Source organism: Balaenoptera borealis, assembly GCF_965194805.1.
Source record: "Balaenoptera borealis genome assembly, chromosome: 10".
In the NCBI taxonomy this organism is placed as follows: Eukaryota; Metazoa; Chordata; class Mammalia; order Artiodactyla; family Balaenopteridae; genus Balaenoptera; species Balaenoptera borealis.
The window spans coordinates 86,265,542-86,292,969 of NC_138874.1; the positions used below are offsets into that span (position 1 = coordinate 86,265,542).

The window sequence follows — 27,428 nt, forward strand, 5'->3', positions numbered from 1 at the left end:
AAAAATCTAGTTGAGTTCCCCATGCTATGACGAAGCAGAATGCCCTGAGCCTGGCTCACACCCTCTCCTCGAGAGACCAAAGGATCTGGATCTCGCTGTGCAGGAAGCCCTGGGTCAGCCCGTCTCATGCTTTCTGCCAAGAACCATCTCCTGGGGGTCAGCAATGGCAGGTGGGAGATGAGGAAATGATTAGAAGATGAGAGAAAAGAGGCACCGTCCAAGTGTCCCCAGGTCCTGCTCTCATTTCTCTGGCCATAATCCCTGTAACTTACCACTTATAGTCAGTCTATTTCACAAGAAGTCACCCCACTGTGCCTCTCCTGAACCCAAGGTCTGATTTTTTTCTTGGCTTTGGGAAAGTGGGGATGGGTCTGGAATAATTTATATTTTAAAACAAGTTTGTTCACAGTTAATGTTCAGGGAAGCAAAGATCTTATTATGCCTATAAATCTACTTCTTTTCAGCCCAGTATAGACAGAGACACTGTAAGTTCCTTTTCCAACCCGGTTCTTGATTGCAAAGAATACTCTGAATCCAGTCTATATGTCTGAGGATGAGCACATGAAATTCTCTCTGTCAATCTTTGTCTTCTACAGGCCAATCCTGACCAGTAAGATGACTAAGAGAACCATACTGGCCATGGTATGTATGGGACCGTGGTGGTATCCAGACAACCAGCTTCACCCAGGAAGGGATGCTCCCAGAACAGTTTTGGACCAACTGATAATGGCGCTTATTTCTCTCTCCCGAATCATCTTATCCCCAGAGCAATCACCTTAAGCACTTCCTTTTCCCCAAGATAATATTTCTCCCACCAAGTTCTTGAAAAATGCCATTTGTACACATGAAAACAAACCCTGGTGTGTATACTCTGCGCTGCTGCAGATGGTTCTTAATCACAGTGTTGCAGAACCACCCCAGAGGGGCTGTGTGCTATTAGCACTGAGGTTTGTCATGCTGAGTGTGAAAACCAGTGGCGAGAAGCTTAGGTACCTGAGGGCTTGCAGTGGCACTACGACTTGGGGAGGAGGAGAAAGGCAGGTCGATGTAATCCACGGGGTTTTTCACCAACGGCCGTTTGATCACGTCCACATAGGTGATGGGGAAGATGCCTTGCCGGGATGTCCCTGGGATCCTCCCTTCGTACCAGTTCTCGTCCACCTGTCGAAGCAGCGTGATCCTCTCGCCCTGCAAGACACAGAAAGGCAAGGCTCCTTGTCCTAGCAGGACTTGGCACGTCTAGGACTTGGCACGTCTGAGGCCCCTGCCTGTACCTTGTGCTCTCCTGCATTATTTATTACATTCTTTGTTCAGAAGAACCTTCTTTGCTAGACCTGGATGGAATTAGTTATCACTGGGATGGAGATGTTAACAGCACTAGAGATACCTGGAGGCTGTTAAGCTTGGTCTTTACATATTTTGGTAAAGGAGAAGGTCAGACTCATTCTCTCAAGCTAACAGGCAAATGTAGTACTTTTGACTCATCTAATGCAAAATAGACAGATATCCAATCTTCTTCTCTAAGGTAAAGGTTTTTGGGGTTCTTTTTCTTTTTTTATGTAATTTTTTTCCTGTATTATTACAGAAAAATTAAAACATAAACATGAGGCAGAAAATAATCATTACCATAATATTATCACTTGGGGGTAACCACTGTTAATATTTTGGTGTAGATAATTCCATGTGAATTAGACTTGCACATACTTTTTTCTTATGAAAACTGGATATGCACTCTATTCCCCTTTCCAACTTGCTTTTTTATACTCAATAACATACAGTGAACCTCCTTCTTTATCAAGAAATAGAATTCTACATTTTTCCTGGCGGTGCACAGCTTAATGGCCCACTGCAGGATGTTCTATTGTACATACATATAATGGTTTAATTATTGGTCTCCTGACGTAGGGCAATTAGGTTGCTTCCAGTGTTTCTCTTTTCTATAAGCTGGCTCATTTTTTCCCAAGGCATAAGCTCACTTCCCTCAATCCTCAGTAAAATTAGTAACTTGAATACCTTCAGCCAGTAGAGAATTTTGGCATGTAAAGAGAGCGTCTGAATTCGTGGGAAGGGCAGTGTCTCTGCACAGCTTAACTCTGTTCAAAATAAGCATGAGCGCCTTGAAGGCAATGATAACACTGTCGTCTCCTGCTCAGTGAGCCCCAACTAGATGCCACGTGTCACACTGGGGGCTTCACTGAGGCTGTTTCATTAAATCCTCTCACAGCGGCTCTGGAAGAGGGCCATTTGTCTTCATTTTACATATGAAAAATCGCAGCTCTGAACAATTACTTAACTCCCCCAAAGCCACACAGCTGATAACCTATGACTCTTGGCTTCAAAGTTTCTCAGACTTCTCCTGGACTTCCTTTTCTCCACATTAATGTTGTACCACCTAGTTACCAACACAGCACTTCTCACATTACTAGGTGCTCGATAAACACTGAATACGGTTTATAAAAGAGGTAGGTCTGTGATTCCAGAAATCATGGCCCTTTCATTAGTGAACTCAATGTAGGGCTTGTTTTTTTAATACTTCATGGCAGAAATCCTCCAACTGCCCTCAGCGCAATCCTTGATGGGGCACGACAGCCTCACCACAATGGCCACCGCTGCAGTGCCCCATCCCCGCGATGACAGCACCACCCAGCGGGGCCCCCTGGCGTGGAATGAGAGGGCAGCTTACCTTTCTGAAGGACATCTCTACTTGGGTATCACCATTAAAGTTAAACTTGGCAACAGCTTCGCCATATTCCAGAACCTGCACTGGTGCCAGCTTTTTGGGCTGAGCCTTCTCAGCAGGAGGAAGAAGCTGAGAAAGGAAAAAAGAGGCGAAGGAGAATGGAAAAGAGAAGAAAGCAGAGAAATGAAAGGAGGAAACAAAACACACGTTAAGTGAACTGTGCTTTGGGCATGACCAGGCTTTTCCTTAGAAAGAGAAAGAGCCAGAGTACCTCGATGTAGGTGCGGGGGAAGATCCCCACCCGGCCGTGGTGCTCTCCTTCATACCAGTTCTGATCGATCTGCTTATAAATGTACACGACGTCTCCCTTCTGCAGAGGAAGCTCCCTGTGGACAGAGGGTCACAGCATCTTACCAGATGTCCCCAATGTGTGTAAGATTAAGATGCCCCATGTTTTAGCAAAAGGAGACTTCGAGTGAGGTCAAAGGGGACAAGTTACAGAAGAGGCGGCGCCATATGTGGATGCGAGAACCCCACTATTCAGGAAACTGCAGCATATTTGGCATTTTTCCAGTCTTGTGGGATGAAGGTTAACTTTCAAACTGACAACCACTTGAAAGTGCTCAGACACCTTATTAGTTTGTTGTGGTTTCCTCAATGTATTTTTTGTCAATGCTGTCTTATGCTCAGAATATTTATGCAACACACAGTGATGCACCCAGCAGTCTTAGCTGCTGTTCATTAATGAAAAATGTTTCCTTCTAGATACTTTCACTACCCTCTTCTATGCCCTAGAAATGCATGCCTTCATTACCCATGACATTTAAATTACCCTCAAATTGTGACATACTGATATCCTTTTATCATTCTATCTGTTTAGCCATCCATCCACCACTCATTTCATTACCCATTCATCCATCCATCCATCATCATGCAGTAGAAACACTCTGATATTAGGCAGATCTGGGTTCAAAACCCAGTTATACCACTTACCAGCTCTGGGACCTTGGGCAAGATATTTAATCTCTCTGAGATACTTTCTTTATCTGAAAATAGGAGCTAACTCAGAGTTGTTGGAGAATTCAGCAACAAACTACAAATAAAACACCTAGCATGGTGCCTGTTACATAGTTAACACTCAGTAAATGTTAATTCACTTTCTTTTCAACATGGAAAAGGGATCTTGGAAAGAAAAGTGGATTTTCCTTCAAATGTTCTTCATGCCCCTTTTCAACTTTTCCATATACATCCCTTTGTTTGCCTCAATAATATGTTAACCGCTAACCAGGACTCCATTTTAAAAACTGAGAGAGAAAGATAAATTTTAAGCAACACAAAAACTGTACCTTGAGATTTTCTTGCATTAAAAAAAAAAAAAAAAAACGGGGCTTCCCTGGTGGCACAGTGGTTAAGAATCTGCCTGCCAATGCAGGGGACACAGGTTCGAGCCCTGGTCCAGGAAGATCCCACATGCCATGGAGCAACTAACCCTGTGCGTCATAACTACTGAGGCTGCGTTCTAGAACCCGCAAGCCACAACTACTGAGCTCTTGTGCCACAACTACTGAAGCCCGCGCACCTAGAGCCTGTGCTCCGCAACAAGAGAAGCCACTGCAAGGAGAAGCCCACGCACCGCAACGAAGAGTAGCCCCCGCTCGCCGCAACTAGAGAAAGCCCACGTGCAGCAACAAAGACCCAACGCCGCCAAAAAAAAAAAAGAAAAAATGACCTAGATCTTTTCCGTTTGCCTCAAACCAACCGCATGGAAAGACAGGACTCTGACTGCAGTTTGGAGGGGGTGTGCCTGCTTTGCAGTGTGCCAGGAAGTCCCACGGTACGTGAGGGGTGCTGGCTAAACAAAGGGGCACATCTGGAAAGCCTCACACAAAGTCAGCACTGTGCTGGATGAGAGAACAAGGCAGCCTGTGTGGGTCTTGCACTGGTAGGCAGATTCTAACCCTAAAGAGGCCTGTGAAGGGGATCTGGGACATTTATCTCTGGAAGAAAGAAGGTCTTTGGCCAAATTCTTGCCATAGCCCTCCCTGGGGGAGTTCTGAATCCTCCCCTCCATTTACTCTCAACTATGGACACACAGATGAGCAGAACCCTCAGAATATCCACCGCTGCTGGGGATCTGCAGGCTCCAAACTCTGCCACCCTAAGTGACTCGCAGGTCACTTAGGCACATGGCAAAGTCTGGTAGTAACAAGGTTTGGGAAACAATAATATGATGCACTTTAGATCTTTTCTGGAGTGTCACCATGTACATTAGCACAGTGGAAGCTTGGAGAGTCCTGTGGGACAGAAACCTGTTTAACTTGGTTGAAACGAGCGCTCCCACAGAACACTTTTCTGAATAACGTACTATGGAGGAAAACAGAACCCAGTGACTGGAGATGTTTAAAATATTCAAGTCTATGGATCTTTTGTTTTCTCTTTAAAAAGTTTTATTAACTTTTCTTGGGAGGCAACGTGGTACAATGAAAGCACTGGGTCAGGAGGAAGGAGCCCTGTCCCCAGCATGAGCAACGTTGGTAAATGGTGATGAGTTCTGTCTATCTTAGCCTTCTCACCTGTTCTATTTGCGAGGATTTTTAAATGAAATCTAGCTAAATGTAATATCACAGTACCATTCAATGATTACATGGAACTTTCTCAATTCAAAGAAAAAAGAGGGGCTTCCCCGGTGGCGCAGTGGTTGAGAATCTGCCTGCCAATGCAGGGGACACGGGTTCGAGCCCTGGTCTGGGAAGATCCCACATGCCGCGGAGCAGCTACGCCCATGAGCCACAACTACTGAGCCTGCGCGTCTGGAGCCTGTGCTCTGCGACAAGAGAGGCCGCGATAGTGAGAGGCCCACGCACCGCGATGAAGAGTGGCCCCCGCTTGCCGCAACTAGAGAAAGCCCTTGCACAGAAACGAAGACCCAACACAGCCAAATAAAATAAAATAAAATAATTAATTTAAAAAAAAAAGAAAAAAGAGGAAAAGTTACTTCTTGATTAAACTAAAAAATTAATTTACATAAATATATATATATTTTATAACCAGAGGTCTCTGGTTTAAAAAAAGGAGGGGAACACTTTTGCTACACTATGCAACATATCTTACAAGTATTACCTTGGCTGCCCTGCAAGAGAGGCATTTTTATGCCCATTTTACAGATGAGGAAATTTGAGGTGGAGAGGTTGGTGATTTGCCCATGATCAGAGGCAATAAGTGGCACAGTCGGGATTCAAACCCAGGACTTCCTGACTCTGGAGCCCATAATCAACCCAGCACATGATGCCACCACCTCTCATTAGGTGACAAGCTAAAGCACTGGGGTAATTACAAGCAAAGCCAAATGCACCAGATTTGTGCCTAGTTCTGGAAACAGTAGGCTAGTCACTCATCTTGTGTTGCAGGAGGTCGGAACCACAGCTGAGCAGCCTCCACACAGCATTTCCCAGCGTCCAAGGATGGAGGGCTTTCCTTCCCCTTTCATCACCAGGGCAGCAGGATGGCTGCAGTTCACTGCTGCCAGTGAAAACTCACAGCCCATTTTAATCCATAATTAGATATGAAGTGAGCAAGGTCCTCTAGGAACCCAGTCATCTCTCAAATTTCATTCTACGGAAAGTAGAAAGGTTTTCTGGTCATCTAAATTTAGGTAACATTGGCTAAATCAGCTAATTAGGTTTCTTTATTGAAAAACTTCTAGAGAGCCGTTAATATGTCAATAGCAAAGTCTCTCTTCAAGGAGGGGCAGGAGGTACAGACATAGGATGCAGTGGTTCCCAGACTCATTTCTATGACGGAACACTATTTGAGAAATATTTACAGAGCCAGCACTCTGAGGAACATACTTAGAGAAATGCTGGTCTCCTGTGGGTTCACATGAGCCTTTAATCTCTTGGGATGTTGCAGCAAAACTGGCAAAGTTATCTTTCTAGAGACTGGTTCTGGTTCCTTCCATAGAGAAAGTCGGATCAAGCCACCACTTAATGAAGCAAACTGAGTCCCTACATAGGAGGTGGCAGCACAGAGGTGAGAGCCCAGGCTCTGGCACCAGGCTACCTGGATTTGAATCCCGACTCCATCACTGACCAGCTTGGGCAAGTTCCTTAACCTTGCAGAACCTTGGTTTTCCCATTACTACAAGGGAAATAACAATAGCACCAACCCCACAGGGTTCCAATGAGGGCTGAATGAGTTAACATACGTAAAGTACTTTGAATGGTGCTTGCACATAGTAAAATGTAAAAACTACTGTTTCTTATTGTTGTTATTTTCTCCCACGCTTCTCTATGAGTGAACTTCTGTGTTTCAAAGAGGCAGTTAAAATAAATGAATATGACTGGTGGCACTTACTTTAGTGTCTGAGCTTTAAAGTCAAACTTGGCTCTGGCAGGTCTCATCTAAACACAGGAAACAATGACAAGTTAAAATCACAATTTATGTATAATGAAAAGGACACACGTTTACAAGTTTCCGGAAAGCAAAGCAGAAAAATCCACCCTAACCAGTTTACTCTGGTGTCAAAATCTGGGCAGAAATCTACCTGTCTGACCTTAGCAGAGCACACTACACGGATGTTCTATCAGCTATGCCACGTGTGAGGATCTCCCTACGGAGGGGCAGATTTGGGGAAGAGATGGTTAGAAAAGTCCTAAAGCGGAAATGCTGGTCCCCAAGGCTGACACCACTATTTAAAAAACAAACAAACAAAAAACCCAGCCAGCAGTCATGAGACATTCCTTATCTACTGTCTTAGTCTTTGGGGAACATGTTCTCTTTGCCTGACTTAAATTATGACCTGTAAGTAAATGAACCCTGAATGACTTCTCACATCACCTCCAACTCCACATATTCCTCAAGGTCTGTGAAATCATCCAAAAAGCCAGATAAAGCGAGCCCTGAGCTCACGCTCTTCCTTCAAGGCTTCCATTCTTGTTAGGTAGCCCTCTCCTCCTAGACACCCCCAAGCCTGGAAGTCACCCACAGCCCCCATCTCCACTTTCTCATCGAGCCTGTCATGAAGTCACGCCAACCCTCCCTCCGTCCCTTCCACAACCCCACTCAGGTCTGACCTCTAGTTCCCACAGGCACAAAGCTTCCTTTGACTTCAGTTCTCTCCACTCTAATCTACTGTCACTCAGGAGCACAAATAACATTCCTCAAATACCTCCATCACATCTCTTCCTTGCTTTGAAGTTGGCCCAGTCTCTCAACTGTCCCTCAGATCAACTCTCAATTCCTGAGGTGGGTTAAGGCCTTTGGGTCATTTCTCCCCACTCATACCTAACTGCCTTTATCTCCTATGACACTTTTCCTGTCCCAGTCAGGCAAATCTACTTGCTGCACCTTGTCTAGACACCCCTTCTCTGTCTGGAATTTCTTCATCTCCAATTCCAACAAAGAGAGCAAAAGGTTCCCTTTTACTTACCATGTTTATTTGTACATCCTTCTTTCCCACTATTAAAAGTGGGGAATTTTTTTTTAAAAAAGATAGAGGGGAGAAATCATGAGAGCAAGCTGTTTACAGCTGCCAGTATAATGCTGCCCCAGCCATGAGCAGCTCCAACCTTTTCAACTGTTATAACTTTCTGGTATAGGGAAACAATGTGATGAAAATTAAATTACATACTTCCTCTTCAATATTAGAAGGCATGGGCAAAGCAGAGGGGAAAAATGGGAGACTCTATGTGAGGAAAAAAATGGTTTTTAGAAGCTTCATCAAGCTTAGTTTTAGATCCTGATCCCTTAGTGAAATGCCCCATATTTCCAGGTTCTTCAAGCTGGGGTCTTATAGGGATCTTCTTTAAGGCCATGAATTCTCCACAGAAATTTTTTTTAATTGTGCATTTTCATGTGATGTTTCCATCTATCTACCATACATATTAGAAGTCAACTGAATGACGACCTTATAATCAATGTCACAGATTTCAATGCCTGCCTGTGACCAAAGAGCATAATTCAACAGTTGTAAGCAAATAAGAAAAGAACAAATGTGGAGTTAATGATAAACGACAAGTTCACAAGAGAAGGCCAAATGACCAACGTTTTAAGCACAAAAATTTCAGTGATTCCAATTTTAAAAAGTGGGGGGGTGGGGGGGCTGGTTGACAGCCAGCTGTAAAGCTGTATGAACTTTAAAAAAAGTTATACCAAAATAGCATGATATTCACACTCTGAGCAACAACTGAGTTCAGGCAAAATTATATCAACCATCAATTAAATTAATAAAACCCAACCATTTGATGAATAGCCAGTGGTGCCTCTGTCGCTCAAAAGATAGAGACATGAATATTAATCAGTTCTCAATTAAATTTATAATTATTAAATAAAAATTGTATAGGTGTACAGTTTACTATTTAATTTGTAAATTGGCTTAGGTCAACCCAATCGGGTTGGTGAAAATTTTTTTTCAACAAAGGGAATCCATACATTATTCAAGACTGAGAAACACTGATTCCACTGAACTCTTAAGACATATTATATGAGTCATATTGCCTGTACAAAGCATCATCTCCTTCTTCATCTTCCTCCATCCTCCTGAGGCTGAATCTATCTTTTCCTCCTCTGGTTCCCAAGGCATTGTGTTACTTACTACAACAGAGGTAACTGTTCTGAGGGTGCCTCTTCCACTAGACTGCCAGTTTCCCAAAGGCACAGTCTGAGTCTTGTTTCTATCCCCTCACAGGGTCCTGGGCAAATTAGTGGTCATCCAAATTCTACTGAATGGTACAGAAGTACATCTACATAGCCTGGTGCACGTGGGACTCATTGGTCTTTATTGTCCCATGTCTGTCAGTCGACATCTAGGGCAGTGATTCTCAAAATGTGGTCTCTGGACTGCTCAGAGATGCAAATTCTCAGGCTCCGCCCCAGAATCAGAAACTTGGTGGATGGGGCCCAGCAACCTGTATTTTAACAAGCATCTAGGGGATTGTGACACACTTAAGTTTGAGAACCTCTGCTCTAGAAGGGAGGCAAGGCAGGTTAGGCAGAGTTTGCCTGCCTCTGTCCATGGTTGTTGTGCCCTGGTTGCATTTCATTTGCATGTATTATCTACATGTGGGGTAGGCAGCCCTAGGGTGCCTTTGCATGTTCCCATCTTCTCCACCACTCACAACCAGGTAGGCCTGGGAATGAGGATAACCCATCACTAGAGCCTGCAGAACAGGGTGGTATTGAGGAGCTGGAACGCTGAGGGCTGGCAGTTGTCCTTCACTTGCATCTGAGTAACTCCTGCTAATTTCTGCCTCCTCCTTATTACATTTTATTTTTCTCTATCACCTTAGAGTCTCTTTCCCCTCCCCAGCTTTTCATCTTCTAGTCTGGTTCCCCCTTTTCTCTCTTTGTTACAGTCACCTTCTATTTCTTTAAAAAAGAAAACAAAACCCAAACCATTTGATGAACAGCCAGTGGTGCCTCTGTCACTCAAAAGATAGAGACATGAATATTTAATTGGCTATTACACTGAATGATTATACAACTGTATATACTTTGGTGTCACTGCCCCATTTCCCCAATCCTCCCCAAGCCCCAGACACACAGGCTTCCCTGAAAGGAGCTAATCTTCAGCAGGGCTACTTAAGGATCACGTGGCAAAACAAACGCTGATGCAAGATGCAGCATTTGGCCAGCACAAGAATTTCAATATGTTGACCTTCACATGGGAGGCCAAGGCCTGGATAAAATCACTTCAAAGGCTTGTACTTCTTTGTTCCTTGTATAATATTAAGTTTCATGATTTCAGCTGAGAAATGTCAAAATTAAGGCAACAAAGGAAATCTCTCTCAGAGAGCTCTTACCCTCCATGGCTTACCCTCACTGCAAAACGGTTTGGCTTTCAAAATTCCTCAGTGAGGCTTCAGCTCTACTGAACACTTCAGTCAATTAAATCATCGTAGGATACCAAGTGGCAGTACTGCATGTAATACAAGTTTCACTAAACCATCTCTTCAAAGAAGAACCTCGTAATTGTCCACACCATAGCTACTAATGCATATGAACTAAGGTATAGGTTTCTAAGCAAAGTGCACAGGCAACACAGTCTCATGATAAAATGCAGATGGAGAAGACCAGACTCATGAAGGCAGCCGATGCTCTAAGGCATGCATTCAGGATGTGCGCCAGCAGATCCCGGTCCCGCAGCCAGGCATGCTTGGACATACAGAGCACAGGACATAATGGGAATCATGTCCACCGACCAGCCAGAGAAGAGCCAAAGCAAGCCTAAGGGAAGCCAGGATGACAGATGCTGTTTGGAGAGGTAATCTGGCCTACAGAGGGCAATGCCGAGGGAAGGCAAATATTGCTTTGGGTCAAGCAGCAGATCGAGGTGACCAAAACAGACCTCTGACCCAGATTTCCTTTTTGCTGTATCGTCTATATTGAGGAGGTCCCCAAAGCGCTCATTAGTGATAAACTGATGGTGCGTCGGAATGACGCCCGTGTGGCGTCGAGCTGCAATATCGGCTTCTTCTTGCTCACGCTTAAGTCGTCTCTGGTCCGCTAAAAGTTTCTGCCATGAAATTGCATAAAATGGGCTGTGAATCATCTGGTCCAGGGTATTGGAAAACTGCCAACAAAAACAACTAAGGAAAAAGGTGCTGGGTCAATAGGGAGGAAACAGATGTTGGAGGGGCTTTATGGCCGCAACTGCAAGGTTCCCGCTGTAACCACCCATGTGCGCTCTGTGTAGGGAGGAGACAGCGCTGCAGGGAGAAACCGGGGAACACTGGGATGTGGGGAATGCTGGGTCCCATACGGTTACGCTGTCTGCAGACTATCTCCCGCTCAGCCAAAAGCCTCCTGCCTCCTGATACAAGGCGGCCAAGGCCAGGGCATCCTGGGGGTCCGTCCGGAGCATTCACGCGCATGGAGCATGGTGGGAGGCTGCAAGTGCTATCCTTCCCTCGCTCAGGCAGTGATGAGTTCCCATAGTGGGACCAGGGCTGGCTGATTCCTCCTGCTCAAATCAGGCTATTAAAACTGCTGTGGGCTTTTACTGTGTGGTTCTATGGCAAGCAGGTCATCTTTGTGCTTCCTATTCCTGCTACTTTATGCTCAAGAGAGTAGAGATACCCATTTCAGAAAACGTGGCACCCCTTCTCCTAGGCTAGCCAACCCTTCCTCCGAGTACAATTGTTAGGAGGCCTCAGCACACGCACCAAAAGCTATTTATGTGACTGACAGAAGGCATCACTTACCTTGTACTTCCTACTTAACTACTTCTCCCTTAGGTGAAATGAAACGGAGTTTAAGGGAATGAAGTAGACTATAAATATAGGAGATAAACTAAGAATAATGGTACCTGGGTTTAGAAGAAATATTCTCTCCTAAATTAAGGAAATAGTCATCTATTTCTATTTTTAAAGGCCTTTTAAAATAATTAAACAACACTCCATTTAACTAAATGTCCTCACTGCCTACCGAAAGGACCCTATGGAAGAGAATTTTAATGTGTTTTCTTACTCCATACCAATCATACCTTCCTGGGATTAATATTCTTCGCAGGAAAGCATTGATTAGAACTGATCATTCTGAACATTCTCAATAAAGCATTAGTCTTCTCCCAGCAGGTAATTAAATGCCTTAAGTGACACCTAGCCCCAAAGGATGGTGGGCCCATTTTTCTATTCTTCTCCAGGGTCTACCAGTAATAAAGCAATAACTCGTCAAATGGCTGTGGGATTTCCAGAGCTCAGGTAAGTTGTGGTAAAGATTAAATGAGAAAAGACGTGAGAAAGTGCTTTGTGAAGCACGGCAGAGCCCTGGTTTCCAGCTCTGCCTCTGGTACAAGGTAACTGGCTATGTGGCCCGAGGCAAGCCACTGCCCTGTGGCAGTCCTTTCCTGGATAAAACAAGGGAATTGCCCAGATGACCACTAATGTCCCTTCCAGGACTGACAGGCTCTTGTTTTCTGAAATGCCATTATCATCAATGTTAATAATAAGCCACTTGCATGGAAAAATGCCAGGACTGGCATTCCCTGAGCTGGGACATGTGAGTTGTTTCTGTAGCAATGGGAATGGACAGATGCAAACGGAGCAGAGCTCCCTACCCAGTGTGTGAATCCGACCTCAGCAAATCCATCATTCCCATAGTTGAAACACATAAGTCAAAAAACAGGGATAAAGACCCAAGGACCTGTGAGCCAGCGTTATTCAGGAAACAAGCTGCTCACCCTCTGAACTGCTAAACCAGCAAAGTAAAATCTGCTTCCCATGTGGTAGACAAGAATTCTATCACAAAACCTTCCATGTTGGATGCTAGGGTTTATACTCCTGAAATGGAATGTCACCTTCCCTCATCACAGCAGGCCAGGCTTCGATAGGTAGAATCTTGTATCTCAGTGACAGTGACAAAAAGGAGTCTGCTCTGTGGCCAGATGGACATCCATTGTGAGTTTTTCACCTTGTTATCACAAAGAATTCTGTCCATCAAATGCTTCCTCCTGTTTCTTTTCACAGACAGGCGCAAATGTCTTACTGAGCACTGTCTGTATTGTGCCCGGAGAAGGGCAGAGCTGTGGTTTTATTCGTCCTTTGTCTCTCTAGCTGGCAGCAATGACTGTTACCCTCCAGCTCTCTTCAATGTCAGCCTTACCCTAAATCCTTAAGGAAAATCCCCCTAAGCTCTGAAACCACCTCAACAAAACAGCACAACACAGAAAAAGGGCTTCAGACTTTACAGGGAAAAGGACAGAGTTGTATACACATGAACACCTTCCCTTGCTGCCACCAGGTTCAAAGCAATTCTTCCATCTCTTCATTGCAAGAAAACACTCATCAGAGCTTGTTTAAGCTATAGGACCCTTTCTTCTGGGAATGCAAAGTCTAGAGAACACGCCTCGTAATAACACTTCATCACAACAGCAGCTTGTGATTTTACCCATTTAGCTGATGTGCAGAACTACCTCTTCCTAAATCCCGAGAGAACGCGTTCCTTTCCCGGCCCCGTCAGTCAGATCACTGCAATACAGACATTTCAGTAGCTGCAGGACAAGGTCTATATCCTGAAGTTCTGGGGGAGAGGGGTTATCAAAGTGTATTGGGGTATCTCTCTTCTTCTGAGTTAAAGGTAACTTCTTCAAACTGTTTTTATAAAATGTATCATGGGCATTATTCTTTTTCAGTTTCCTCTTTCTCCTACTGCACATTTCTCAATATGAACTGTGCTTTGTGCCAATAGAGGATGGATTTCCCTGGAGAGTAATAAGGCGGGGGTTAGGGGGAAGGACTCTAGGTTCCCCTTAAGAGGCACTGAATGCAGTGGTGGGCAACCTCTTTCTGAACCTCCCAGGCAGATTTGGCATTTGGAACCTTGGGGAAAATCAGTCCTACTCTTCAGAAAAGTGGACTAAAAGAGGAGTGATTGAGCTCATATCATATAAAAAGTCACCTGTGAAAATCCCAATGTTTGCTTCTAACTGCTAGGCCATGTCACCTCCCTGAATGTCTACTTCCTTCATATTTTTATCTGCACAAGAGCTAAGAGATTTCAAAGGGGGCGATTACCTCTTTATCATCATGACGTCTCCGAATAAATTCTTCTGTGGATTCCAAGTAATCAGCTGGTATAAAATGCCTTGGTGATTCTGAATCTTCAAAACAATAAAGTAAAGTTAAAACAGGCAAAGATTTAGTGGGAAACCAGATTGGGAAAAGATTTCACCTTTCATCCATGACAAATATCAAGTTTGTACCGTCGTTGTTTGGTGGTCAGTATTCAAATTCTGAAGGAAAAAAACCCAAATGCCCTCCCTCCCGATTTTTGGATTTACTTGTGAACTAGTTTCATACAAAGAAAACTAATCAGAGGCAAAAGGTGAGCAAAGACAGGACCGTCTTTGAAAAGTGTCCCTATTAAGAGGCGTGCAGGATCTTACAGGGACACACACTGTAGACTCACACACACATACACAGGGCCACCGAGAGAGGCTGCCTCTCAAAAAACCTCAGGGTGAATTGGGATTGGTGTGAACTGCAAGGGGTTCAGGAGTTCAAATGAACAAATTTCTCAGATGAGCTAAACGGCCAATTTTTCTTTCGAAACAGAGTTTGGTGGTTAGTCTAAATGACATGGGGGATCTGTTTTTTAAAGAAGTGCAGCCACTATGAGCCATGATTAATTGCCAAGCAAAACAAACAGAAAACAAAGGACGGACCAGAAAATGAGCACCAAGGGCACACGGGAGGAGGGAACAAAGCAAGCGGAGTGGAGAGGTGGGAGAGGAGACTGGGCAAAGACACAGAAGGCCACCTCCGAGGGACGCTCCCAGTTCACTTTGGGGGTTGTTGTTCCTATCCAGGCTGTGGTCTGAGCACGGCAGAGAGTTCCCATTTCTAAAGGCCGTCAGGCAGACCTCCGGGGCCGCGGGTCTCTCCTGAGGGGGCTCTGAGATCCGGCTCAGCCTGGCCATGGTGTGCCGGGAAGACAGGCGTCTGGGAACCAAGGGCCTCCCCCCGGAGGGGGGCTCGTCCTGATGGGGCTGACTGGGGGGGTCTGGCTTCTGGCCCGAGAAGTCCCCGGGACAAAGCTGTCTGGGGGGATGCTGGAAGGGCTTTTTCAACCGAAAAGGGAGGGGGCTCATTAGGTAGATGTTCCTGAGGAGCGTGCCCTTGTCCCCCCTGGGATCCGGGCGCCAGTCGGGCCGCCGGGAGGTCTGCTGCTGCTCGTGCCTACGGATGGTGGTGAAGCGGGTGTAGGAGGCCGGGCAGGTGCCCTTGCACTTGTTGAGGCGGTGTTTGGGGAAGTCTCCGTGAATGCTGCCGCTGCTGCCCTCTCGGCTGTCGCTGGAGACGTTTGAGCAGCGGTCCAGCTCGTCCGAGCAGGCGGAGAGCGGCTCGGAAGGCACGAGGCCCCTGAAGCCCAAGGTGGGGTCCGCCATCCGGCTACATGCCGGGGAGGCATAGATGCCCCCAGCGTTCAGCCCGCCCACCTCCCTGGGCCGGAGCTTGGTTGACTCCAGGAGGGACTCGGCCGAGCGGGCAGAGGTTAGGCCGCTCCGGGCCAGCATGGGCGTGGGGGACTTGCTCAGTCTGCCGGACAGGTCCAGCGACGGCATGGACCGGGACCGCTGAATCAGCTGCTCGAAAGCTGTGATGCGGGAGGAGACGGTGTGCTTGGGGATGTGCTCCGAGCCTTCCTGGCTGGGGCCCAGCTCGCCCCTGGCCAATGCCAGGCCGCTCCTCTCGAAGTGGGAGGCAAGATCCCGCACACTGGAGGAGGAGACGGACCCCAGGAAGAGGCCGGCCCGGTTGATCTGGTGCATATCTCGGTAGAGCATGGTGAACTGCGGGCCAGCCTTCCTCAAGAGTGGGCAGGGCCTCCTGGCGCTGGTGCTGTACTCCTGCAGGCTCATGGTGCTGCTCGACCTGCCGTCGTAGTCCCGCCGGGAGCGCACGAGCAGGTTCTCCGCGCTGCCCCCCACTTGCAGGGGGAGGCCTCTTTTGGAATCATTCAGAGGAACCGAGACAAAAAGGTTCTCACAGCTCTGAGCCTTTTCGGATGGCAACAGGACGCTCTTCTGATCCTGCAAAAGAGCGCTGGGAGCAGAGAGTCTGGGTTTGAACTTGGAGGGGAGGATTTCCGAAATGCAGGCTTTCGCAGCGGACAGGGGTTTCTTGTGCTTACACCCGGGGCCTAACACACTGCTAGTGTGAACCGCTCGGCTATGAACTGAAGATGAAGAAATCATGTGAGCATTCCCACCTTTATGATCCACTGGAAAGCATGCAGAATAAAATAAACAGACCCATTAGGTTAAAGCTGAAAGCTGCTACAAAAAAAAAAAAAAAAAAAAAAGGAGAGGTAACATGCTCATTTGTCATAAGGGGTTTTTTGTTTTTTGTTTTAATTTCCAGTCGATGTCCGGAAGCAAAATAATCTGTGCTGCAAAGCAGGTGCAAAGATGCAAAGAAAAATGGCCACCCTGCTAGAGTTAGGAAAAGCTCAGCTAATTTCTAAGAAAAGGGAATCAGAACAAAAAAGAGAGAGATGCTTCAGGGAGAGCAAGGTTGAGGTTCAAAGGAAGGGAAACTATTCATACCAGAAAGAAAAATGGCCGGTGAGAAACTAGGGGAGGGGACTAGGAGGGCTCAGTGGCCTGGAAATGGATCTGAACAAGTCAAAACTTATCCCAGTAGCTGGAGGTTCACCCTCGCTGCCATCACCCCAGGAACGGGTGTGGATGGGCGAGAGATATCCTGATAGCCGTGTGGATGGGCGAGAGGCCTGCAGGCTTCGCCCAGTTACCTTTAGTTGAGGCCGAGCTGGATGGCCTCTTGAGCCCACTCAGGCCCTGGAGAGGGATATCTCCTCCTTCCAAGACGCTTTTATAAATCTGCCTCTCATTCTCCAAGCTGGTAAGATCCCCAGGAGCCCCATCTGATTCCCTCTTCACCGCGTGGAAGTTGGAAGAATATACACTGAGAACAATGAAATTTTAAAAGAGAGAAGAAAAAAAAAGAGAGAGTAGGATTTAGTACTTTTAACAGTTTTCTAAAAAAGCACATTACCAGCTGAGGACAAGGAAACGCACCTCCTGGCATCCCAGCCAAGCACCGTCCCTTCTAAAGGGCATTCTTATTTAGACATAGCGCTCTACAGACAAGGCAGGCCCACAGGTGCCCCGGAATGCTCCAGAATCGTGTCTAAACAGCAAGGTGCTCTATTTGAGATGACTGCCTTGTGTTTTAAAAGAATAACTCTGAGAAACACTGCCTGGGGATGGAGGGCAGGAGGGGGGGGGGCAGACAGGAGGTGGCTCTGGGGGCCCAGTGGTTGCACACAAGATGGGACCGTCAAGGACATGAGTGGAGCTTCTGACATGCTGCCAGCCAGAGTTGGCCATTTCAAGTCCACCAGCTGGATTATTTTTCTGGGTTGTTCCTCACAAGTGCTTTGACCAATGGAGCATTAAAATCAACAATGAAAGGAGGTGGCCCAGCTGCCTTGGGTCTCCAGGAAAATCAGCCCCCAGGTACAACCGGAAGCTGGGATTCTATGTAGTCTTATCCCATTCACTGCTTTCAAAATTTGTATTCAGCACCTTAAGACATGTATTATGAGTATAAACGATTGCTTGTTTATATCCTTCATTTATTTTTATCTTGTTGAAAGTCTAGGTATTTTTGCAAGTTACCACAAATCCTTTTTGGAATGAGGTGGGGCACAGAAAATATTAAGAGCGCTTACTCACTGAACCCTCCCCCTCCCCTAATTCCAGTTTTCTATGCCCTCCCCCACCAACACACTGACATGTGGGCACGCGCACACGCGCGTGCACACACACTCACTCAGATCAGTGATGACCCCTTTTCCACAAAAGCACTCAGGCTCCTGCTAGGCTGCTTTTCAGTTCTACCAAATTCCATTTACCAGTATCAATATGGAATTTTTCCAGCTCTAAAGATGTAAACAGCTTGATGAAATTACTTCATCCCAATATTTATTATGAACATTATCAAGCGGAAAGAAAAGTTTAAGGAATTACAATAGTGAACACCCATATACCACTCCCAACCTAGATTCTACAAGGAACGCTGGGCTGCATTTGCTTCCTCATACATCTGTCCATCTCTTTCCTTCTATCCATGCATCACCATACAATCATTTTTATACTTCCCGCAGACTCTGGGTCCCCAGAGTTACACACAATGACGGCAACAGCAGCCATACACCCTGCTTGGTGAGATGGCCTATGTGCGGGGCAATGTGCTAAGTGCCCGATGATCATTCTCTCTTTAATTCCCACGAACGGTCCTACTTTCCCCATTTTCAGATGAGGACGAGGCACCGGGAGAGTCAGGCACTCATCAAAGCTGGCACAGTCAGTGGACGGGCGGCGCTGGAACTTGAACCTTGTCGTCGGGCACCACCGACGGTACTCTCGGCCGCTCTAACATTTCCCTACCACCTAGGAGGCAGCACCTTCCAAGAGCCCAGGCTCGCACATCACGGGGAAACAGGGCTTAAGAATGCTGGAGCTCCATGTGCGTCATCACTGCTGAGTGCCACCTGCCACGAATGCACCCCTGGGACAAGCGTATCCAGAGCCAGGAGTCAGAAGTGGAAAAGAGGTGGAAATTCTGTGGTAGGACAGGCAATGTCTCCACCTCAAAGTAGGCAAGTTCTCCGGAGCAATTCCATTGCTTCCAGCACTGGTAACACCCCCTCCCAGTCACCACCACTTCCTGGGCCCTTGCCATGTGCCCGCCACTGCTTTAAGGGCTTCATGTGCTCTATTCAGGGGACTGCCAGGCTATCAGGGCTCTCCCAGGCCCCTCCTCATTATCTCTGGCCTAGGTCAGGGGGTCAAATCTCTTGCCCTTTCCTCGGCCAAGACAGGAGAACATTATTGGGAATCTAAGGGGAAAGAAAAACAACCCTCAAAGCTGAGAACAAAAAGCATGTGAATGATGGGAATTCCCTGGTGGCCCAGTGGTTAGGATTCCATGCTTTCACTGCCAAGGACACGGGTTCAATCCCTGCTCAGGGAAGATCCTGTGAGCCCAGCGGCATGGCCAAAAAAAAAAAAAAAAAGGCACGTGAATGAAGTGAGTCTACACGCAGCCCTCCAGGGTTTCTGTCTCAGAGAGAGGGCTCTGGAAAGGTCAGGATGGGGAAACACTCTTTATTTGCAGGTGCCCACTAGACTAAATCGGCCATGAGTATGCTCAATAAATATCTGTGGAATGAATAAAAGGTCACATTTTCAGAAAGTAAAAATTGGCACATATGATCTGATTAAGGATATGCTTTGATTTGTGAAATTGTGTATTTAGAAATTCTTTTACAAGTATAAGGATTATATCACATTCACTGAGGGCTCTTAGCTCCTGAAATCAGTGACCATGGAGTCATCAGAGGGGTGGAAAGAGAAAAACTACAGGGAATTAGGACGGCCTGAGCTCAGGCTGGCTGTCCTTACTGGTGCCCGCCTGGTCCCTGCTGGGAGGTGCCCACTCTCTCCCGCAGGCTCTGGGACAATGGCTGCACCCATGCTGCTTCTGGCTCTCCTGCTTCTGCCTGCAGGTGGCGTTCACCGACGCCACCCAGGTTCTGATTAATAAAAACCGTCACCTCTTGCTAGAGAGCTGGAGGACCCCTAAAGGTGACTTGCAAGGTTGTGGCACTATCTGCCAATTTAAATAAAGGTAAGCTCTTCTAAACTGGCTTTAAGTTTGAATTTCACAATGAAAAACAAATCTGCCCCTTTTCTAAATTTCCCCTTCACCGTCCACCCTCTTCTTTTTGGTTGCATTTTCTGATTTTGTCCTTCAGTTTAACCACATGTTTCTCCTTTTTTGTACAACCTCAACTAAGATCCATGCATATATGTCCTTGAGGCTCACCGACCAACAGCCTTTTTGGGAGGGGACAGTCTCTAAAGCCCTGCTCACCTTGGTTTGGGGTTACCAGATCCCCCTCGGCACTGGGGGAGTGCCTGACGGCAGTTTCTATTCTGCTGTCCTTCCCCTTGAATTGCCTCAGCCTCAGTCAGAACCTCCCACCCAATCCTCCCTAGTTCCTCCTCACTTTGTTTGGTGCTGACTCTCAGACGTGACCAGCTGCCTGACCCCATACCGCCTCTACCGCACCAGCTGTCAGAACCTCCCTCCCTCCCACCACTACCCCACCTCTGGCTTTACTCCACCCGTTATCACCATTTTTTCCTGCTTCCCCACCAGAACAACAAACCAGCACTCAGGAAACCTCTCAGAATGGATTTGCTTTAGCCAATTGTTTTCTTTCTGATACCAAAGCCAACATGCTTTTTCCACATGTGTAACACTTTGCAACTTAGGGGCTCCTTGTTTCAAAACAGTATCTAAAAGCTCTTGACCAATGTTTTTAAATATATCATCTCCATCAGACCTCCTAATGTTGGAAAGACGTACCATTTGTCCCACTGTCCCCAGAACTGAGGACCAGAGGGGTGAAGGCATTTGCAGAAGGTCACAGAGTTCCTGGGTCTTTGCTGTGTTCAAACAGATCAGAGAAGATGGGAAAACGAGCCAGGCTGATGGAGAAAGGCCCGATCAGGACTAGCAGCCCCCGATTGCTTCACAAAACAAGTCAAATTCAGCAGCTCAGCCCTCCGTAGCCTGAGCTGAGCTGTTGTCGGTTCGGAAAGAGCAAGCCGGGTGGGGAGAGGGGGGACAGTGCGGAGAACTCACCCTCTGGCTGAGATGCAGAGCTGGCTGCTGAGTTTCAAGGGGGATTCAATAAACACACACTCACTGAAAGGGTAAAGTGAGAGAAGAGAGCAATCATCTTAGGCCCAACTGTTTCAATCATGCTACCAGGAGGGCTCTGGAGGAGACAGGCAGGGTCCTGGCAGGCTGTGATTCCAGCCCGGCTCCAACGAGGAATGTGATTGCTGAGGCAAACCCACTCTGTTTAAAAACTTGGAAACAATCTGGTTCTCTCAGCCTCAATTTCTTTCATCTGCAAAACTAAAAGGTGCAAAGAGATTGTCCATGAAATCCACGCTCAAATCCGTAATCTATGTAGACCTTTCTTTTGAGTTCCAGACACAGACATTTAACTGCCTTCTAGACACCCTCACCGACATGGTCCTCAGGCATCTTAAACCCAACCTGTCCCAAACCAACCCCAGCTCTGTTCCTCTGTCTTCCTTCACCCGAGCCAGAAATCCAGGGGCATCAACCCCCTCCTCCCTCCCCTTGCTCCCCAGACCTAAGCAGTCACCAGGTCCTGCTTACTCCCTGCCCTTGACAGAGCTCACATTAATCCTGCTCTCTCCCTCCCAGGACTGCTCATGACCACTTGTCTATACCTCTGCTGGAAGCACATCACCACTCCCCGAGCCTGCAGCCCTGACTCCCTCCAATCATATCTGCAAATCACTGCCAATGATATTTCTAGAGAAGATCTCAATTTGTCATTCCACTGCTGATTTTATTCATGCCACAAATATTTACTCAGCACCTACTAAGTGTCAATCACTCTCCTAGGTGGAGATTCAACAGAGGACAAAACAAAAAATTCCAGCCTCATGAATTCACTGTTGAAAACCATTTGGTGTTTTCAGGAAAAAAAAAAAAATAAAGAAAGTAACTGTTTCTAGACTTTGGGGAAGGGAGTCTAGACAATCTTAAAGCCTTTTGTACTGCATGAAAAAATTTTTTTGTATTTATAATGTAATGCTACTGTCATTCACTTTTTATTTGCCGCTGCTCTATAAAACCTTTCTTTCATTCTCCCCAAAACAGAGATGCTTACTCCTTCTTGGGTCCCATCATTGAATTTACCACACTGCATTCTGATTGTCATGTACAAGTGTGTAATTTCCCAATGACACTCTGAGCCCCTTGAGGCCAGGCAGTTTATCTTATGAATCATTGTATGCCTGGTGTCTAGCACTGTTGTTCACCAAATACATATTAGCGGAAAAAAATGATTCTATGAAATTACATGCCTACAAGCACACAGATTTCTGACATTTTTAAGGACCAGGGGAGTCTCTAATCTTTCATGTAGCTCTTCAGGTAATGATTTGTGTTTTGATCTTACATTAGATTAAGGGAAATAATGTTTTCTCTAGTGGACCATCACCATTTAGGAAAGAGCAGCTTGTTGTTGAGTGCCACCTGCTGGCCAAATAAAGTAAAGCTCTTTGGTTAGGCAAAAAAATGTATTCGTGCCAATCAATGCCGAAATGATAAGTCATGATGAAAATACACCGCTGACTTATAGATCTGATAACTCCAGGGAATTAAATTCAAAATGGGACATACACTATGATTACAAGTATGAAAGATATATTTTTTGAGAGGAAGGACTGATGTTGTATTAGGATATTGGGGCTATGGGTGAATTTCTTCCTTTCTCTTCCCAGGTTCTTCTAATATTGTGATATGGAATCATGCTAATAAAATGCTAAACTGCAGTCTGCTCAAGATGTGAAAGTAGATTTAACACAACACCATCACTTCTCCAGTGACCACAGAGTTTTTGATCCTGGGCTATCGGTGACTCCTCTTTCTTCAGCCCTTGGGTTAAGTCAAGCCTTGCCAACGTTTCTTTCACATGTTTTGTGTCCATTCAGTGAAAGGGGCCAGATTCAGTTCACAAGCAGCCTGCCTCAGTGCTAAGCAAATTGGATTCTAGTTAATTAAGATTCACAGATGCATTTATTTATTCAACAAACACTTATTGTGCATTTTCATACGTATCAGGCACTGATACACTTATGTTGATTCCTCACCAATTCCAAATACTGAAAAACCTAACTCATTTGAACAAACTGGGAGAAAACCAAGCCTGAATTACTGAAAAATCCCCACATGGAAGAACGGCAGGAGGGAAAAGCTCATCTATTCCTGTCAAGTGTTTCATGAGAGCTGGGCTATGGCTGAAAAACAGAGGTCTCTGGACCTATTTCTGTGATACAAATACAGTGCTTGGTAAATTAACACATCAAATATCTATGTACACCAGTACTCAGAGTGTCTGAAAGCAATCTGCTCTTTTAAAAAGTCTGCATGAGTCCCCCTCAATCCTGCTAACACACTATTACACAAATGGTTAAGCTGTTTTTTAAATCACTCAAAACAGTAAACCCTAGCATGCCTTTGGTTCATTACCCAATTTTGAATCAGCATTGGTGCAGGTGAGAGTTTACTGCTGCCACCAGCAGATCTTGGCGGTCTCCTGGCCTAGAACGTCATTGCTCCTACTCTGGTGGTAGTTCTGCCACACACAGCTGTGGAACCTGGGCACACACTACCTTTCTGTGCTTGTTTCCTCACCTATAAAATGGGGATTAAAAAGTAATGCCTGATCCTGAAATGTTGAGGACTAAATGAGGTAAAGTATATACAATGCTAAGCACAGGGCCTGGCACATAGTAAATGCTCAATAAGTCGTTAAAATTATCATTTCATTCAAGACCTGCACTCTTAACTCTGATATCCTGTGGGAGCTGCCTCCTGAATACTTTTAACCTCTACAATCTATTTCATTCAGTTGCCACATTGCCTTTTTATTTACTAACATTTATTTATTTATTTTTTTGCGTGTTTTGCCCCTGAAACTATTAGGGGACTGCATCTTATGCTCCAATTAGAATACCCAGCATAGGGACTTCCCTGGTGGCACAGTGGTTAAGAATCTGCCTGCCAGGACTTCCCTGGTGGCGTAGTGGTTAAGAATCCACCCGCCAATGCAGGGGACACAGGTTCAAGTCCTAGAGTCCAGGAAGATCCCACATGCCGCAGAGCAACTAAGCCCGTGCACCACAACTACTGGGCCTGCGTTCTAGAGCCCATGAGCCACAACTACTGAGCCCTCATGCCACAACTACTGAAGCCCACGTGCCTAGAGCTTGTGCTCTGCAATGAGAAGCTACCACAAGGAGAAGCCCACACACCGCAACAAAGAGTAGCCCCCGCTCGCCACAGCTAGAGAAAGCCCGCACACAGCAACGAAGACCCAACACAGCCAAAAATAAATAAATAAATTTATATTAAAAAAAAAAAAAAAGGATACCCAGCATAGTGCCTTAGATCTGGTAGAAATTCACTCAGCCAGCCACCTGAAGCAATTTTTCACCAAAGTGCCCTAATCCCAGCTCATTGACTTTCAAATGAAACTACTCTTGCAAAAGGCCTTCTTTGGCAAGATATGATAGGTTGGATATGCCCAAGTGACCATAATATTTGCCCCCATAAACTCAGCATTCAGACCAAGTCAGGCGTCTATTTGAAGAGGTGAACTTTGCTCATTGTGGACTTACCCAACCCAAATGGAACAGGTAATAGTGTGCCTTTCCTCCTTGTCATATTTCAAAGAATGAGATACAGATGATGATATAATGGTGATGAGATGAGAAGCTGCTCCTACCAGAACAGCTCCCAAATCTATAGGGTGCACCAGGCAGTGTGGAGATGCAGTCCTTGCCCTCATGGAGTTCATAGTTTATTATAGTTATAAAAATACAAGAGCATAAGTCAGGTATACAGCAACAGCAGTAAGTGCCATAAGAGGTACTAATATGAGACTGGGTATAGGAAGGATCCGTTAGGGCCCATTTATACAAGCTAAAGTGCTGGCTATTCACCATGTTTGTAAAGGTAGGGAGCAGCACTGAAACATTTTCGGCTGGGATAACAGCTGCATAGTAAAGTACAAAGACAAGTAATCTAGGAGAGGACCTGGGATGGTTTGGGGACGGGAAAGGAGTCTGGTGGTTACCCCATGAAGAAGTGCGTGGGGAGTGCATTCATCACTCAGGCAGAATTCTAAGAATTGGTATGGGGGAATAAACCAAGATCTCTGAGAATCAGACAAGTTAGCCCCTTCTTGGCTCCATCTTTCCTTGTGATACGTCCAGCCCGAGGACCTCACCCCACCCCCGCCTTTATACCAGATGTGGCCTTAGTCACACACTCCGTTCCCCCAAAGATCAGCACACATTCTAAAGGTAAAGATGCCAACACAGGGAAAAGCTTATCAAAGGTAATATGAATCAACACAAAATTAATTTGGAAAAAGAGGAGAAAAAAAATAATTTGAAGACGATAATTGCTACTTATCACCAAACTGTACATCATTCAAATCCACTAGACTGATAACAAAATACAACACAAGCCTCTTCCCGTTTCTGATATTTAATACATCAAGCCATGTAAACAGTGATAACTTACTATCCAGGAGGCTCTGAAGAAATTTCCGGAGTGGGGCTGACTGCTGAGCTCTGTAAATGTCAAAAAAAAAAAAAAAAAAAAAAAAAGAATGTAGATGACTTACTTCGACTCAGATATTTTAAGCCAAGGGGAAAACGAGAGAAGTCCCTTTCCTTTCCTAGTTTAGATGAAGCCCTCTGGGAGATGGGGAGCTCGGCTGGAAAAGTCTCAGTGCTGGTGGAAGGCGGTGCTCTTTCTCTAGAAGGAGGACTTCTGGGCTTTTGCCTCCCAGTGGCTGCAACCAGGGCTCTCTGGGTGGGTCGGGAGACGCCCCACTCCTTACATTTATCTCCAGTCGCAGGCCCACTGGAAAGATGGCCCACCGCTTGGCAACAGGCACTAGTGACATGGACAGCACCCTCCAGCAGCTTATCCCCCCACCCTCGGAGCCCCTGCCAAGCCCACCAGACTCCTTCATGCACCCACATGCCTCAACCAGAGTGTCACCCAACACTTCAGGTACAGAACATACAAAAATGCATTTTACGGTGCTTTGTGTCCACCTAGGGGGGTGGGATAGGGAGGGTGGGAGGGAGACGCAAGAGGGACGGGATATGGGGATATGTGTATACATACAGCTGATTCACTCTGTGATACAGCAGAAACTAACACACCATCGTAAAGTAATTATACTCCAATAAAGATTTTTTTAAAAAATGCATTTTAAAAGACTGTACTTTTAGATCATTTATTTACCCCTGCAGATTGAGAAGTGTGGAAATTGGGAGAAATGCAGTTTCACAAAACCTATTAATGACCATTTCAGCGTGACGGGAGGGAACATGTTATCAAATTACAGGCCCCTATGCACAAGGAAGAAAACCAAGAGTCTATGCAGAGAAAAAGCAGCATAATTACAGAGTTTAGGGTTTCTATTGTCTTGGAGAAAGAAAGGCAAAGGGTTCAATATATTTGTTTTTAAAAATAATGTGTTAGTTGAATACATCAACATAAAAGTTAACGTTTAAAGATACTCCTGGGAATTCCCTGGCCGTCTGGTGGTTAAGACTCTGCGCTTCCACTGCCGGGGGCACGGGTTCGATCCCTGGTCGGGGAACTAAGATTCCGCAAACCACACAGCGCGACCAAAACCAAAAGCTCCTACCTCTACTAATGACCACTTCAAGGAAAACAAGCTCTGTGGAGGAGAAGAGGTACTTGGGGAAAGGAGAGAAGGAAAAACACCAGGAGAAGGAAAAGGAAGAGATTGGGAAAGAGGGAGGATGACGGGAGAGGAGGCAGCCTTCGTCAGGGGCTCACCCCCAGCCCTCCTCTGCCCTCCACCCCCACTGCTCCTGAGAAGGCACTGCTCTCACCTCCACACCCATCCTTCCAGTCCCTTTGCCCGCACTGGTCTCCCAGCCTTGGCACCTGCCCCGTTGTGGGTCTCCATCTTGGAAGAACTTTTGCACAACCCTGCTGAGTCCTCTGGAAACATCCCCCTTCCTTCCTTCCACAATCACATGTTGCCAATCAGTGCTGTATCCCTGGAGGCTCCCCTGATTCTTCACCACATACTCTACCTCCCATCAACTACTTACCCAGCAACCTCGGAAGTTTTTAGAAGCCTCTTGGTTACCAAGTGCACTGACCTTCCCTCAGAGTCTATTTTTGGGGGACCCCTCAGGCAACTCTCATACTTGCTCCATCTCTCACGTTTCCTCCTCACTCTGGTTTTCTCTGACCTGCCCCTCTCCTCCTGTTCTGTGTCATCCAACATCCTGATGGGTAGTTGCCTGTCTCCCATCCTTTCTCTCTGCATGACTCTCTCTTCTATCTGTAATCTACTCCCAGGTTGGGTGTCTCCACCTGCTCCCAGGGCTTCAACCATCACTTCTCTTCAGGTGACTCGGATTGACTTTCCACCTCCCTGCCTCTCATGAGACCTAGTTTTCTATTTCCAACTGTGTACTGGATATTCCCTATATGATACCAAACCAACACCTCAAAAATAAACCACCTTAAACCACCTCCTTCACCTTACCTCTGCACTGATTTTCTCCCCACCTTTCTTATGTGACATACTGATGTCCCCATTC

General features: G+C 46.1%; 1 protein-coding gene across 50 annotated transcripts in view; it reads right to left on the bottom strand.

The window, feature by feature from the left end:
* SORBS1 (sorbin and SH3 domain containing 1) overlaps positions 1-27,428 on the bottom strand; it is a 241,433-nt gene that overhangs the window by 22,913 nt on the left and 191,092 nt on the right. For 49 of the 50 annotated variants that reach the window (XM_082406464.1, XM_082406460.1, XM_082406437.1 and 46 more), the window contains 8 exons: positions 25,351-25,400; positions 16,931-17,103; positions 14,191-14,276; positions 11,025-11,192; positions 7,034-7,080; positions 2,952-3,066; positions 2,684-2,809; positions 994-1,188 (listed from right to left, as the gene is read on the bottom strand). In XM_082406464.1, the coding sequence (XP_082262590.1) occupies positions 994-1,188; positions 2,684-2,809; positions 2,952-3,066; positions 7,034-7,080; positions 11,025-11,192; positions 14,191-14,276; positions 16,931-17,103; positions 25,351-25,400 (960 nt within the window). Of the gene's footprint in view, positions 1-993; positions 1,189-2,683; positions 2,810-2,951; positions 3,067-7,033; positions 7,081-11,024; positions 11,193-14,190; positions 14,277-14,935; positions 16,400-16,930; positions 17,104-25,350; positions 25,401-27,428 lie in introns of all 50 variants that reach the window. The other variant, XM_082406458.1, reaches the window with a different exon arrangement.